The sequence below is a fragment of the Culex quinquefasciatus genome, chromosome 3, assembly GCF_015732765.1.
Source record: "Culex quinquefasciatus strain JHB chromosome 3, VPISU_Cqui_1.0_pri_paternal, whole genome shotgun sequence".
Taxonomy (NCBI): domain Eukaryota; kingdom Metazoa; phylum Arthropoda; class Insecta; order Diptera; family Culicidae; genus Culex; species Culex quinquefasciatus.
The window spans coordinates 95,916,961-95,931,997 of record NC_051863.1 but is presented as its reverse complement, the minus strand read 5'-3'; the positions used below and the strand labels follow the sequence as shown (position 1 = coordinate 95,931,997).

The following is a 15,037-nucleotide window of genomic DNA, read 5'->3' as shown; positions in this document are numbered from 1 at the left end:
GGCAATCAATCAACGGTCTGGGAATCATCGAGTGGAATTCGGTTCAACCCAGGACTCGGACTGTACACTGGACAGGCAGGATCACTTGTTTCCTCAGGTAAATATTAATAGTTCAGTGTATATGTCTTGCCGGAGTGTTCATCAACAACCACCTAACACCAATTCCAAAATTCTCTCGATGAAAAATACAACTACACCCTGGACTGGAGGAACACGCACAAGTACACATGGGTACTGCGTGCACGGTGTCGCGGGCAGTGCACGGCTGCACTGAGGTTTTTAAATTCATCAATTTCGGTAGAGCTGGTGGCCCACGGATGCGTCATCTGCTAACCACCCACGCTGGACGTGTTCGGCAACGGGTCGAGCACACGGGTATCGAGTGACGGAGCGACCAACGGGGTTGCACACCAACTGGACTCGGTGTCGGATCGAGTACCGAGAGCGGATCACCACCAAGAGCGTCGCGCGACTGCTTCTTCCCAGCGAGACTTCCTCACGGTTCATGGGAACCTGGTACATTGGATCGGTTCTGGACATTGGACAAAGTTCATCGCGGGAAATCCTGTTTTTCCAGGTAAAAATTATGAACTTGTATATGTCCGCCGAAGCAATCGCTATGCTCGCCACTAACACACCCACAACCATTTTCTTCTGGCATGGAAATCAACAACCATCGAGCGCGGAAAACACTTCTTTCGCTATGGTCATCGAGCTATCCGTTAGCACCAGCTATCGAACAAACTCGGACGGTTCGTTGGCTACCACACGCGAGCAGAAGCACAAGGAGGTTTTCCAATCGCCACCCACTGGTGATCACGGGATCGACCAGACACAACCACCCACTTTGGTAGCTGTCTACGCATACAACGGCAGACGGCACCTCAAGGAGTTGCTACCAACAGCAGGACGGATTTGAAACGCGTCGGCTCGGTATTGGTTTCGAGCTTTGCCAACTTCGGACCCGAGTGAGCACATGGTCTGTGTTCATTCCACCCCTCAGCGATCTAGGAGGTCGCTACCAACCCAACTGGAAGTCAGCTGTCAACATTGAGCTCACCACGTGACACTTCGGGACAGCTCGGCTTGGACGACAACGAGCACTGTGAAGAGGAGGCGCACATATTGGTTTTCCTAGGTAAACACAAATTGAATAGTTTATGTCCGCCGAAGCCGGACTTCGGATACCGCACAATTTCAATTGGATTTATCCTCTTTCACACGCTTGCTAACATCCTTTGGAGTGACGTCACTGGGGCGTCATTGGTCAACTGGCGGCTGGTGATCGCTGATTAACAACCACGCCTGCGGTCAGGCTACCTGGACGTGTCATGGAGGTTTCACACGAACAATTTTTGGAGAACGTCGGGACGACGTGAACTACCCTCGGGTCATGGAAGTGAATGCTGCTAGGAGCACATTCTGGGACGTCGCCAACCCATCGGCATAGGTCCACACCACGGTCTCATGGCTGAGACACCACTACACCGCAGCGCTACTCTGGGCAGGGTCCGGAGGTCGGAGCGCAGCGTAGTTGAGTCGTGACGTCATCGAGTCATTAATCACGATCGGCAAATGGTCGCCACGTGTCATCGGGACAAATCCAATCAAGCGTGACGTCACGGGCGAAGAAGGACTCTCATCCTCCACCAGCAGTCATGGTTGCACTGCGTGGTCATGGTTACACGGCGCTAGGGTCTCGGTGTAGCGCCTCCCACTCATCCCACGTGTAGTCCAACGGGGCACCGCACGTGCACAGAAAGTTTCGGTTAAATCTGGATTGCCGGAACAAGGACGTTCATTCCCAGCAGTCATGGACGAACTGCGTATCCACGGAACAGGGTTTCGTATCCCGGACAGGTGAAGTAAGGACTCTCCCAATCCCCACCCACGCGCAGTCAAGGACGCACTGCACCACCCAAAGGTAATCGGTCGTCGCCTGGTCAGGCACAGCCGAGCAGGACAAACCACTTCACGGAGTCGGCACTCCAGGTTTCAACCCATCATCGGGACGGTGTGATTGCCAGGAGCGCAGCACACTGCGGAGGATCGTACCAACGTACACCACTGGAAGGATCGGCAAGGGACCGCCGAACCACTACTACACGCAAAGAAATTCTGGTGAACATTGGATGCTCAATCGCCCTTACCCATCCGATGTTCAAATTTATTCCCATCGGATGTTCAAAGCATTTAAAAAAACACCAACACCACCGCATTCTGAATCATACGATTTTATTCATGCTCTAGTATGCGTGATATTTGTGCAAACCGCACTGTCAACCAAAGAATTTCTTCTTCGCCCTCTTTAAAATAGCCCGTTCTTCTCTGTGGTCAGTTTGACGTTTTGTTTTTTTGTCGCGGTGCTCGCTCTGGAAGTTTTTTTTTCGGCCAGCGGTCCGGGAATGTTTCCGCCGGTAATTCTGTGCTCACCGCATCGCGAGTGGTTCCCGTCCGTAGCCCAGAGAATTAATTTCGGTTCACTGATAAGTGTTTTCCCCTAATCAGTCGAGCCTCCTCTCTCCCCTCAACGTTTTTAGATTTAAGCAAACTGGTACTTCCCTCACCGGACGAATCAATCCGCGGCGGCCCGAGTACGGCCAGCAATTCCGTCGCGACGGCCCAAATGATGGAAACTGACACGGACCTGTTGATGCCCGCGCCGGAAGAATCTCCCTACTTTCCGGAAAAGTACCCCGGCAAAGTGTGCGCCCTGTGCGCGCTCGGCGAACGCAGCCAGTTGGGCCAGGGCGAAATGGACGGATCGAGGTCAAGAACAGTGTCGAAGCGACGGTGGCGGCCGCGCTGTAGTCCTAGGAAGACGACGAGGGATTCTCCGGGCGCAGTCCCAGTCAGGGGGACAAACGGGCAGCGGTGGTGGTGTCCTCCGGCTCGGACTATCGCTGCTGCTGAGCAGCAACAAACGACAGAAAGGATTGAACGTAACGTAAGTGCGTATGGTTGTGAGCTTTTGACCGGCGATCTAACTCAACTCTCTATCTCTCTTCCGCAGGAACCCAATTATCAACGCCGAGTACGTGATTGAGCTGGAGAAGATCGGCCACACCGAGCCGGTGGAGTTCGCCTCGATCAAGAACGGCGGATACTTTTACACTCACCGGTCGTGTGCCAGCTGGTCGTTTGGCGTGGGCCTTGGCGCGGCCACGGGGACGCTCAGCAACCTGGAGGTGGTCGTAGCGCAGGCCTTAAGCAAAAAGTGCTACTTTTGCTCGCGCTAGGGGGTGAGTTTAGTGTGCAAGGTAGATAAGCAAGCTACATCGCAGTCCACAGATTCAAAACACTTATTTTTCCCCAGATGTCCTGTCCAAAATTGTTCTACTACCCATGCATCGCCGCGACCGGTGGCCGGTGGCACTACCACGAAACGTGACGTCGATTCCGAAGTACGGCTGGATGTGCCGGTGCTGTCGGGTTTGTTTTGAGTGGGGTTCGCGAACGCCGGGAGGGGGCGCTTCGTCGCGATGGCTACCAGCAGCGGGACAAGGGCCACGCCAATATCCACGCCTAAGTCCACTCCAGCGAGCACAATCTGCACCAAATCAAATCGCTGCAGGCCGAGTTGGCAAGCGGAAACCAAAGCTACAGTTGCAACCTCCCCCGGCATTGGACAGGGACGACGGAACTCTGGCCGCGATCGAATCAGCCGCCTCTCTAACAGTTTTCCATCAAGACGTCCCTCAAAAGCCCATTCAGAAAACTCAGACCTGGCCGGCACGACCAAGTCGAGGAACCGGTTAACAACAACAAAGACATCTCGTGTGTGTTACTTCGGAACTATTCGGCGGAGGTGCGGACAGTTACTGCGTAGCACCAGATTCCTGACTCTTGATTCTTGTCATAGAGATGACTAAAAAGCTGTGTGTTTAATTTAATATAAAAAATTAGAAATTTGTGTTATATAATAACAAATAAAAAGCTGTTGTTTGTTTTTCAATATAATATTTTCTCTCTGGGAGGAATATTTATTAAAAACATACAATTTCTGTGCTTGAAAACCAGAAATAAACTGACTCAATCGTAATTTTGATTGATTTAGTTTTAATTTTGGTTTAACGGCACATAAATTGTCTGTTTTGATAAATATTCTCTGCTACTTTTTGGTTTGCGTCCTGGGGATGGCTGAATCCATCTGGTGGCGAAAAGTGGTACTAGCACTAGCCGTGATGATGTACGGTGGCGGCGCCAGTGGCGAATAGTGCAAACAGTAAAAAGCTGCGTGTGATGTCACGCACACATTCAAAAGAACTGTCAAAATGTCAGAAAAACACGTTGAACATCGGATGGTCAACGCGCTTTGCGCATCGAATGTTCATGATCGTTTATGACCATTCGATGCTCAAAATTTTGATACCGATGGTCAGTAAATTCGCATTGGCAGTTTTGCGTGTACTACACTCGGGTACTACTACACTATCACGGGTTGTAAAACGGCAGGGGAGCTGGCGTCGGATGACTCCAGCTCGAATCAACTCTTTCCCATCGTGATCTCCTGGTACGGAGACACACAACCAAGCGTACGGTGGCAGGCTCAGGTGTGCTTGCCAGGTGTTTCAAGGATGCATCTCACATGCATGGAGGGAACAGGCCACAGGATGTGATTGTTCAACCAAGGATTTGGATTTCGTTTTGGACGGTCTACGGAGACTGTTCAACCCACACACTCCCACCCAAGGGCACTAGGAAAGTGCCAATAATGACGGCAGGGTCGTTGTTATGGAATCCGGAGGTCAACCCGTCACCATCGGATCGGTGACAAAAGCGTGCTGCACAGGGCAGCGAACAACGCTATCCAAGGATCGATTAGTCGGTGCACTGATCATCCACAAGGGAGGTTCGCGGACGGCGTGTCTTGGAACGGCATGCCTCGGATCTCAACCTACTGGGGCAGGGCTCCATAGGTATCCCGGTACGAAGCCACGAGACGTCACCAGCACGTCATGGTTCGAGCCACACCCACATCCCACCCACACACTGGAGCAAGGGCTCCTCGGAAACGGAATCCAATGGTCGAGCATAAGCACGTCGTGGGACGTCATGCTTCACCACCCACACCGGAGCGCGGGCTCCACTGGAAGGAAACATCAACCTGGTGCACGGTACGCATCAACCCAAGGAAAGAACAACCCAAGGAGGTCAACGGGAACCGAAGGACAACCGGATTAGGTAACCATCAAGAATCGGTATGGAGGCCACGACCGGTGGGTCTGCTCCTTCACCAAAACCTGATTCTAGGAACGGATGAAATACCAGAGGCAGCTGACCGGCTCCAACACAAGCCATCCCGCAGGTTTGGAAAGCAATATAAGTTGACGCCGGAAAGCCAGATCAAATATAACGAAGCCACCAACATACATGGTTCGGATCAGCGAGTGTACCGTCAACTGCCTCCCAACCTCCCAACGGACTCCGAGGGTGTCCAGCTGCTGGCGGAGAAGTCGGACTGGTGAGAGTTTATCGACCTGTTGAAACGGTGTTTACGTTCGAACAAGAGCACCGGCGAGGCAATGAACCGTTCGTTTGCGTCATTTGCGCATCTGGTGGACTACGCGCACCGTATCAACGTGAATGCATCAGTTTAGATGATGAGGGTTTGCCACCGAACGGTCTCGATGATTCTTAAGTACGATCGCCACCCTGGTCACGATCTTCACGTTCGACAACCAGCTGTGTCAAATCGTCCGTGAGCGTGGCCCAATCCACGATAACCACATCTACCAGATCTACCGGGGTCGTAACTTCGCCGGCCAGGTCAGTGACGGCCGACCGGAAGCCTTTCAGCATCAGGTTATGTCGAGCATTCTTTTCCTGCCTGGATACCAAACCATATTCTGCCCGACCACGCACGTAATCGTGTTCGGAATGTCGATGAAACCCCCTGATGCAGGTTCCCCGCAGCAGCACGTCAAAGTGCCGGTGTCGGTCTCGATGGCGGAACCCTCGTCCGGATAGCGGATGCCCTTTACGAACGCCATTCATCCGAACGTCGGCAGGTTGCGATCGTGGCCACAGCAAACGGGGCCGCACTCGCTGATTGTGGATTCAGTGTCGTCCCTGAACGTGAAGGAGATCTACCCAAAGCCGCACCACAACATTCAGACGAGGCACGAGCAGAAGAAGGACTCGCCGGTGCAACTGAAAATCCGCACTCATCAAATCCGTCAATTTTCCATTTGTGATCGAATCCATCTGCAAAAATAATTGATTAACCTTTCCGTAAGTGTCAACATATTTAATTTGATCATTTTATTTGTAATAAAGCAAGAGAAATAAGTTTTTCAACGATTGTTTTTCTTTACTTGACATATAATAACAAAGGATACCAATTCGATACTTATCCCTGGAACGAAATTACGATGTGTGTAATATTACACGTTTTTTGAAGTACATGTCGAATGTAATATTAAGTGTTTTCTTTCACAAAGGTGATGCTTTTGCATGCGATTTTACCATCGGAATTTTTGCTGTGTAGATGGTTAGGCCGACGACACGACAAGACACTCGGTGCAAAAATCTGAGTGAAAAGTGATCCCACCATGAATCCCGTGAAATCACCGTGATTGACTAAAGTCAAGGTAAATTGAGAGACCCCTCGGATTTCGCTCAAATTAAAATTAACTCGCAACACTGTTGAATGTAAATATTTACATTGATCAAAATCTGTCACTATCACATTTTCGGAATTTGACAGGTTCAGATTTATTTACGCCGGAATTTGGACTAATTGCGGAAATTGTTCCGTCCTTCTGGGCAATGGCCAGTACCCTGGCCAAGACGAGAAGACGCCCAACAACAGCAACAATTTGGCCTGCGAGGAGGAGATCTTTGGAAAAGCCGGATTTGGATTTCCTTTGCCGCAAACGAGCCTGTTTCGGTGGATAGCGTGATCCGATCGCTGATGAAACGCGAGGTGGAACCGAGTGAGGAAACTGGACGATCCTATCTGGATTTGGCATGACATGGCGCCATGTGATTATTAGCGGAAACGACAACGGAGTGTTTGAGATCGTAGAACTCAAGAAAGATTCCGACGCCGAAAAGATAGTTCCAAGTTCGATCCGGAAACTTCGCTACTCGAAGCCAAGCGAGTCAAAAATGATCCGTGCGCCATCCTCAACCCATCTCAGCTGATCCAGTGTGACCTGCGCAACTGGAGATGACCACCCACGCCAAGTTTGACGACGGAATGATACAGCTGGAAGTACCCGCCCTCCAACCGGACAGTAATTTCGTTCTATGGATCACCGGCCGGGCCATGGAGCTCGTCGACGAACACAGGTTTCGTCTGTTTGGTCGGGGAGTGGAGGAACCAAGATGCAACTGCTGTTGGCATAATTAGTGTCGATTTCAGGTGGGCCGGATGTCGTCCCGGTTTGGTGGGACTGTGGCTGAACATGTGCATCTTCCGCTGCTTCTTAACAGCCGGCGTGGAGTGGAGTTCCTCCGCTGGAAACGCTACCGTACCCGGCGGTTTCAGAGAGAGGCACTAATGCCGGGACCGGGTTTCTACAGAAGGGAGCCGAAGTGGTGGAGTGCGTGGAATCTGGCGATTGTATGACGCATCGAAGCATCTGAGTAGGATTAAAGCTTTGAGAACGGGGCAGGTGTCGTTATCGAGTTGCAGCACGGGTGTGTCGCCGGGCTCGAGACGAATCAATCGAACGCTGGGAGGCAGATGAGTGGTACATGTGTTGAGATTCGCTGAACCGATTTCTACTTTTTCCGTGGGTCTCATGTTCTAGCGTAAGTTTCAAAAACCGGCCGTACAGTCCAGTCGCCGGCAAAAGCCGATTGCAGCCAAGAATTTAGAGCATAATGGCTAGCAAGAGCTCCCATTTTCAAACTTGTCCTCCGTCAAATGGCTGGAACTTTGGTTACGGAATCGCTAAGCAGCTTCCCTAGGGGTTGTGGAAATTTCCGGCGAAGGAACTTCCGATGTACACAGGATCGAGATCATTCATGTATGGTAGCCAAAATGAGAACGCGACGGAAGATGCACCTGTTCAGTTGTAGCCCCGTCGAACTGGAACGAAATCCGGTCCACCTGGAACCGCTACAGATAATGCCAACAGGTACCAATGTGGTTTGCGTCCTGGATCTTCCACTTGCCGGCCAAAACGGTGCAATGGTGGGACAGCGTCGAAGGTTGAGGAACATCCACAAACCACGTGGACACTTTGGGGGAGGGGGTTAGCGATTGTCCACGCGATTTTTTTGTATGGACAATGGTCCAAGAGGGGAGGGGATATCATCAAGAATAAAAATTGAGCCAGGGAGTGCAGTCTTGATGGCGGCCGTTGGGACTATAGGGACCAAAGCGTGTAGCTACGGCGGAGGAGGTGGTTAAAACACTAGATTCTTTGTTCCTCGAGTCGATCACCTAAATTAGAAGCAGAAATAACGGTCCAACCGGTGCCGGTGGGTGAACAATTTCCAACTCGAACTTGTCATCTACTATAACCAGCCTGGGATCGTTTTTTCTCTCTTTTTCTCGATTCAATTCTTGTTTTGGATACCCGTGGGGTTAATCGTTCGATCGCGATCAAGATTCGCGGTTTCAGCTGCTTTCGCTCGCGACTTTCACAATCCTGGTGAGGGTTGTGCTCGCCGGTCAGCAACGATTTTGACTTCTCAGCCATCCCGGCGCTAACCGAATCTCGTTTTCATGAACGTCTTTTTTTTTCGACGATGTAAAGCAATTCAAGAGTCACGGGACTAGGCATCCGGAGCGAGCGTGATCATGCGGACCATGTTTCGCCAGGATTGACGGCAAAGATTCCGTTTGCTCGGTAGGTATACTCGTTCGCCTGGGAAGCTGGAGTGCCTCCTGGACGATGGTTGAGGCGAGGAGAGCAAGCAAGCACCGACCACGGTCGACGAGGAAAACACCCAGCTGATGAAGGAGCTGGTGCCGGCCTACTTCAACTACATTCAGCTCAGCGATCAGGGCACGATCACTGCGAAGCGTAACGGGTTGCTCACGGTGGAAACGGACCTGCGAGAAATCCCCGTAGAAATGGACGACGTCAAGTTGATGTTCATCCCGGAGCGGGGGGATTACGTCGTGCTCGAGTGCATGGTACAAATCGACGAGTCGTACTTTGACGCGCGCGGGAATATCATAGAGGTGAAGAAGATTTCCCCGACCCGGTTGGTGCGCGGTTCCGTACTCGTGAGCAAGGCCGACGAGCGCGGTGGTGAAATCAGGACCGACAATGACAATGACTGCGTGGAAAACTGCGAAGAAGCGGCCAAGCCATGTCACGGCGGTCGTGTGTTTTTCGAAGATGTTGAAAACGCCGAACTTAACTACCGCTGCAACAAGGTAGTCATCGAGAAGGCGGCACCCAAGACGGTGGAAACGACCAAGGCATCGCAAGCGCAGCGTGATCCGGACTTTTTGGACAAGGATTGACGGCAAAGATTCCGTTTGCCAGCATCTGCCATTTGAGCACTATGACCGTCTTGTTTGCTAGGAAAATACTCCTGGTCGGTATACTCGTTCGCCTGACCTGGGAAGACGACGATCGGTTAATTTAGTCAGCAACTGAAAATTTGATGATTTACTTGCCTGAATGACTCTGGTTTCACCTGCACTACTTGACCACATCGCCGAATAGCACCCCGATGCCTACACTCAAAAATAAAGTTACCGGTTGAAAGGGTTATATGCACCTTTTAAACGGTACTCGAGGTTTACCCTTTGCAAAAGGATACATTTTATCCTTTTAAAAGGGTTAAAACTATCCTTTGAATTCACCTCGCTGGCTTTACCCTTTCAAAAGGGTACTTTCCTTGGCCGCAACCGCCCTGCATTTTAAAACGGGAACTTTTTCGTGGACTTGTCAAATCTTGTGCGTGTCATCGCGTCCGCGTGTCAACTTTTTCAGTTTGCCGGAACTGTTCCGGACTGAGTCCGCCAGAATTCTTTTCTACCTCGTCCGTTTCTTGGCCGTGGCAGAATGACGAACAAAACGCTGGCAGCATCACGTCGGTGTTTGTGCCACCGATTGCTTCCATCCCGCTGGACCGGCTACTTCCGAAGGTTTCTTCGTCCATCATCTCCGGACGAACAATCGGCACCTTGAAGGTTCAGCCAGCGCTGGACATGGTACCCGGAAAGGACAAATGAAGTTAGCAAGCACCGCTGCTATGTAAGTTTTACATTATGAAAATTTTCAAAAACTTTAATTTTCTGTTTATTTTCTTTCCCGCAAACACGACAAACCGGATCAGACAAGCGAACCTGTCCCAAGTGCAGCTCGGTTTCTTTAACGAATGGCTGTCGTTGCTCAGAAAACAATTCCTGCCGCTGAACGTCTAACGTGATTCGTAATGTATAGTTTAGTGAAAATCGTGTGGAATTTAAAAAAAATATTCGAAATAAATTCTAATAAAACTATTTTTAATGATGAAACTTCTGCTTTTATACTGATAATAAAAGAAAACCCAACAGATGGCGCCACTGTATCAAATAATTAATTATGACCCATAGATGTCGCTAGTGAGCGCCCCGCTCCATGACCAGTATCCTTTTAAAGGGTACTGCGCCAGTACCCTTTTGAAGGGTTTCGCCCACGTACCCTTTTGAAGGGTTTCGCCCACGTACCCTTTCAAAAGGGTGACGACGGGTTAAGTTGAAAAAAGAATAGAAAGTACCCTTTTAAGGGTTAATTTGATTTTGAGTGTACGTTCCGTCCGACCATCGGAACGGTGCTTCTTGAAACCGGTCCAGATCGTTCCGTCGGCAGAATTTTAATTTACATAACCAGAACAATTTTCCCAAAGATGATTTCAAAACGAAGTGACATTTCTAAACGTCAAAAGCAGAAGTGCTGCCAAAGTCAATATTTTTTTCAATTTTTTCGGTTTGACGTTTCCAGTTCCAAAGGAACCGGAGGGGTAAGTCGATTTGGTGCCCACTTTTTGGAGGCGAGTGGCTTGTCGTGTCGTCGGTTAGGCGCTTATACTTACATCAAACGCTACGCACGGTGTGTTTTTTTAGTACAAGCTAATGAAAAAATTCGGTATGTCTGATATTTGGCACCGTGAAATGGGGCTCTTTCCCCACATTTTTCGGGGTATACCGAAATATTTCATCGGGAGTCTAGAGCAACTTTTTTTTTTAAGATTATTTTTCGATTTTATGGGATATTTGTTCAAAAAAGTCCCAGAAAATAGGTGCATGCATGTTGATATCACTCAAACTTCTTATTAATATGCCTTGGGGACTCTAACCAACTACATTTGACCAATATTTGACCTCCAATGAAAAAACCCGATTTAATATCACCAGAGGTGAAATAGAGCCTTTCTTACAAAATGATGAAACTCCGAGAAATATATTGGTGCAATTATTTTTTCAAAAACATAATGATACCATCCAGTGAGAATTTTACCTAAAGCTTCGAATCTTTTAAGGCTAAGCCTCAAATGCCATTTTTTTTTATTTCACAGGTACATTATTTGTCGCAAGACATTTAAATTTAATTAAGAAAAACATATTAAATTGACATTATTAGAAAAAAAATAAAGGGTACTCAGTCTATAATGTTAGTCTATGATTAAAAAAATATGTATCGCTATTCCACTTTGTCGATCAATTATGAGAAGCCAGAAAGAACACTTTCACGCGCAGCGTAAAACGCGCAAGCGTAAAAGCGCTGGCGTTGAAGCTTCGACTTGACGACTTGTCGAGCTTTCGAGCGAGAATGGGCTGGGACTTTGAATTTGATGTTCAGTATATGATTTTGTATAAATCCAAAAATTTAATAGGAAAAATAGGGTAAAAATAAGACGAAAAACACTAAAATCGCTATATCTCTGGAAATACATTTTGGAAAAGCTTCAAATTTTGGGCCCAAACAGTTTATGGCGCATGTTTTCGAATGGCTTTTTGTTTGAAACTGAATTCTTTAAATTTGATAGTGTTATCTGTAAAATAGTCCAAAAAATACCTCTAAAAATGGCTTTGACCACATTTACTGGTCGAAAATTGTGAATCGAAAAATAAAATGTTCGTCTCCGACCCCACGGCTACAGATCTGGCTTTTAAAAATTGTGGGTTTTACGAGCGGTTTTCCAGTGATGGAAGACACAAATTTTTAAGAGCGGATACAGACATCGGCCATGTATTTTAGAAAAAGAGCTCTCAAAAATCAGACTTTGAGTTCCGGGTTTCGGGCGAAAATTCAATCGAAAGAGCGCATCTAAACCTTCAAATTAGTAATAGGATTTTTTCCTGGGACGAATCCTCGCCGTGCACGATTTTTTAGATTTCTGAAAAAGCGTTTTTCCAAAAGCAAACCTTAAACCTTTCTTTTGTAAGAAAGGCAAAAATCGAACCAAATTTACCAGATTTCTAACATTCTTTGAAATTACTCCAAAATCTAAGCTGGAAACCCCGATACGACCGAAAATAAATCTTTTCTTTGTACAATTTGTAATGAAAATACAGCAAAACATTACCCGGATACCAAATTGAGTATTAAACAATGCAAAATATAGATTACCGTAATCTGGGGTGAATCGGGACTACAGTCTGAATAGGGACAGCAGTTTTTAGAGCACTTAAAGCTTTTAAATTTGGAAATGGATGTACACATTTTGTTGGCCTGAGTCTGTTCTAACCGAAACCAACCAGAAAAATCAAAATATTGTGCTCCAACATGGTTAAAAATGCTGTCCCAATTCGCCCCATGTGTCCCGATTGACCCCAGTTTACGGTATTAAATAAATAAGCTGTTTATTACCCAATAGGCTCAAACAAATATTTTTTCAATCCTCTGCCACATCACACTATTACATTTTAAAACATTTTAAAATCAATCACATTGTAGAAAACAGTTTCCTGAAATAAATACAGTGAACTCTCTCGTTATCGATACTGAAGGGGAATAGAATAGAATAGAAAATCAAAGCAATCTATTTGAAGGGACTGGAAAATTTATTGACAGCTGGAGCAATATTGATATCGAGAATATCGACAGCCAGAGAGTCCACTGTAGTGCCTTTCTCCAAAATTTCTTAATTTAATTACCTTTCACATGATGGGACTGGGTAGTCAGTGCCCATCATGTGAAAGGTAATTAAATTAAGAAATTTTGGAGAAAGGCACTATTTATTTCAGGAAATTAGGCATATCTCTGCTTATATTGAACCAAAACTGAAACTTTTTTATGGAACTTTTTAAGAAAACTGTTTTCTACAATGTGATTGATTTTGAAATGTTTTATGTTTTGTGTGATGTGGCAGAGGATTGAAAAAAAAATCGGAACCTATTGGATAATAAACAGCTTGTTGTTGTTGTTGATTTTATTAGGGGAACTTTAACCCTATGGGTCATTCGCTCCCGTTGGTAAAAATTATATAAATTTGTTATTCTAAGCCTATTAAACACGATTATGTTTTGTGGTGATGTTCGTTCCGTTGTGCTCGATGTCCGTACTGATCGTCGTAGAAATTGCCGATTGATGTAACCGCCGCTTGTTGTCGTAGCAGCACCTCCAACGCTGGGCCTGCTGGGCCGTCTCCTAGTTTCTTCCCAGGGAACAGGGGGTTAAACCCCCTTTTTGCGTCCTCTTCCAGCGGTAAACCGGGAGCCCGGGGGTGTTCCCTATTCCACTCCTCCAAAGACTTGTGGTTAGGGGGGCCCCGAGTCTCCCGGATTTCCCGTGGGTTCTTCTTGACTGGTAAATCTTTCCCAGGCGCCCCGGAAGAGCCGAGGGGTTGTCCCTGTTCCACGCCTCCAAAGACTTGTGGTCAGGGGGGCCCCGGGACTTCCGGGCGCGACAGTGGTACTAGATTTCCGTTAGCAGCTTGGTATTCCGAAGATATCGGAGGAGCGCCTTCTCCGCCTCCGGGTCATTACACAGTGCTCCATACACGCTTTGGGCTCCATCATCACGAAGCCCGTCGAACTTCCTGCAGGTGCACAAGATGTGCTCAACGGTCAGTGGCACTCCACATGTATCGCACGTGACCCGTTCGCCCCTGAAGAGACCCTCATGGGTAAGGCGGGTGTGTCCGATGCGGAGGCGGGTTAGCGCGCGTTGTTCTTCTTGGCTGTCTCGGTCGGTTCCCGAGCAGGGGTAAATAACACGGGAATACCAAATTTTGGTATTACTTGGGCAAATAACAGCGACCAAAATGTGCCCTTGGTTGCCCAGTAATAGATGGTAAAATACCATGAAATCATACCAAAGTCTTGTATGTGGAAGGGCACAACAATACCAAACCATGTTATTCCAAGGGTAAAATAATACCTCAAAATAGAACCATTTCAATACCAAGTTGAGGTCTTCTGGATTTTTGAACATTGCTTGAATACCAAAACTTGGTATTGCCATGGTTTTAATTTTAGGTATTCCCGCGCCCTTGGAAAATCTTATTTTGGTATTCCTGTGGTCTTCCACATACATGATTTTGGTATGATTGGAAAATTTTCTAAGTCAGGATGGCACATTATGGTATTATTTTGGTATTGAAGTGTTTTATCAAATTCCTCTGAAACTATGGGAAAATTTTGACCAATTTTGACAAAATAATTAATTTGCGCTTCTCAAAGCGAATGCTTTCATTGAAAACCGGAAATTTCAAACTTGATTTTAAACATTTTGATATACCCCTACAGAAATGACTTGAAATTGTGGAAAATTTTCTATGTCAGGATGGCACATTTTGGTATTATTTTGGTATTGAAAGGTTTCATCAAATTCCTCTGAAACTATGGGAAATTTTTTATAAATTTTGACGAGATAATTAATTTTGCGCTAAAATGACTTGAAACCCAAAAATGTTAAAGCTGATTTTATTTTTTTTTAAAACGTTGAAATTTCTCTAAGTCAGGATAACCAAATACTTTGAAAAACAAAAATATTGAAATTTGGTGAATTTCAATCCAGTTTCATTTAATAACACTTATTTTTCAATCTTGTTATTTTTCAGAATCTTCAAGAACTTCAAGCACAGGCCGTCAATGACAAATGCATTCGATGTGGTGAAGAATATCACTAAGAAC

At 47.1% G+C, this 15,037-nt stretch overlaps 2 protein-coding genes across 9 annotated transcripts in view; both read left to right on the top strand.

The window, feature by feature from the left end:
• The window catches only part of LOC119770216 (JNK-interacting protein 3), a 427,739-nt gene that overhangs the window by 143,038 nt on the left and 269,664 nt on the right, over positions 1-15,037 (top strand). The gene's annotated exons all lie outside the window — the stretch shown is intronic.
• Positions 1,460-3,875, top strand: LOC119770220. Of its 2 annotated transcripts, none has more exons than XM_038264664.1 (2): positions 1,460-2,947; positions 3,014-3,875. In XM_038264664.1, exons 1-2 carry the CDS (start codon positions 2,627-2,629, stop codon positions 3,044-3,046), a joined length of 354 nt encoding a protein of 117 aa, XP_038120592.1. In that variant the 5' UTR covers positions 1,460-2,626; the 3' UTR covers positions 3,047-3,875. The 2 variants fall into 2 exon arrangements, with proteins under 2 accessions (XP_038120592.1, XP_038120593.1); XM_038264665.1 differs by having other exon boundaries at positions 1,460-2,951.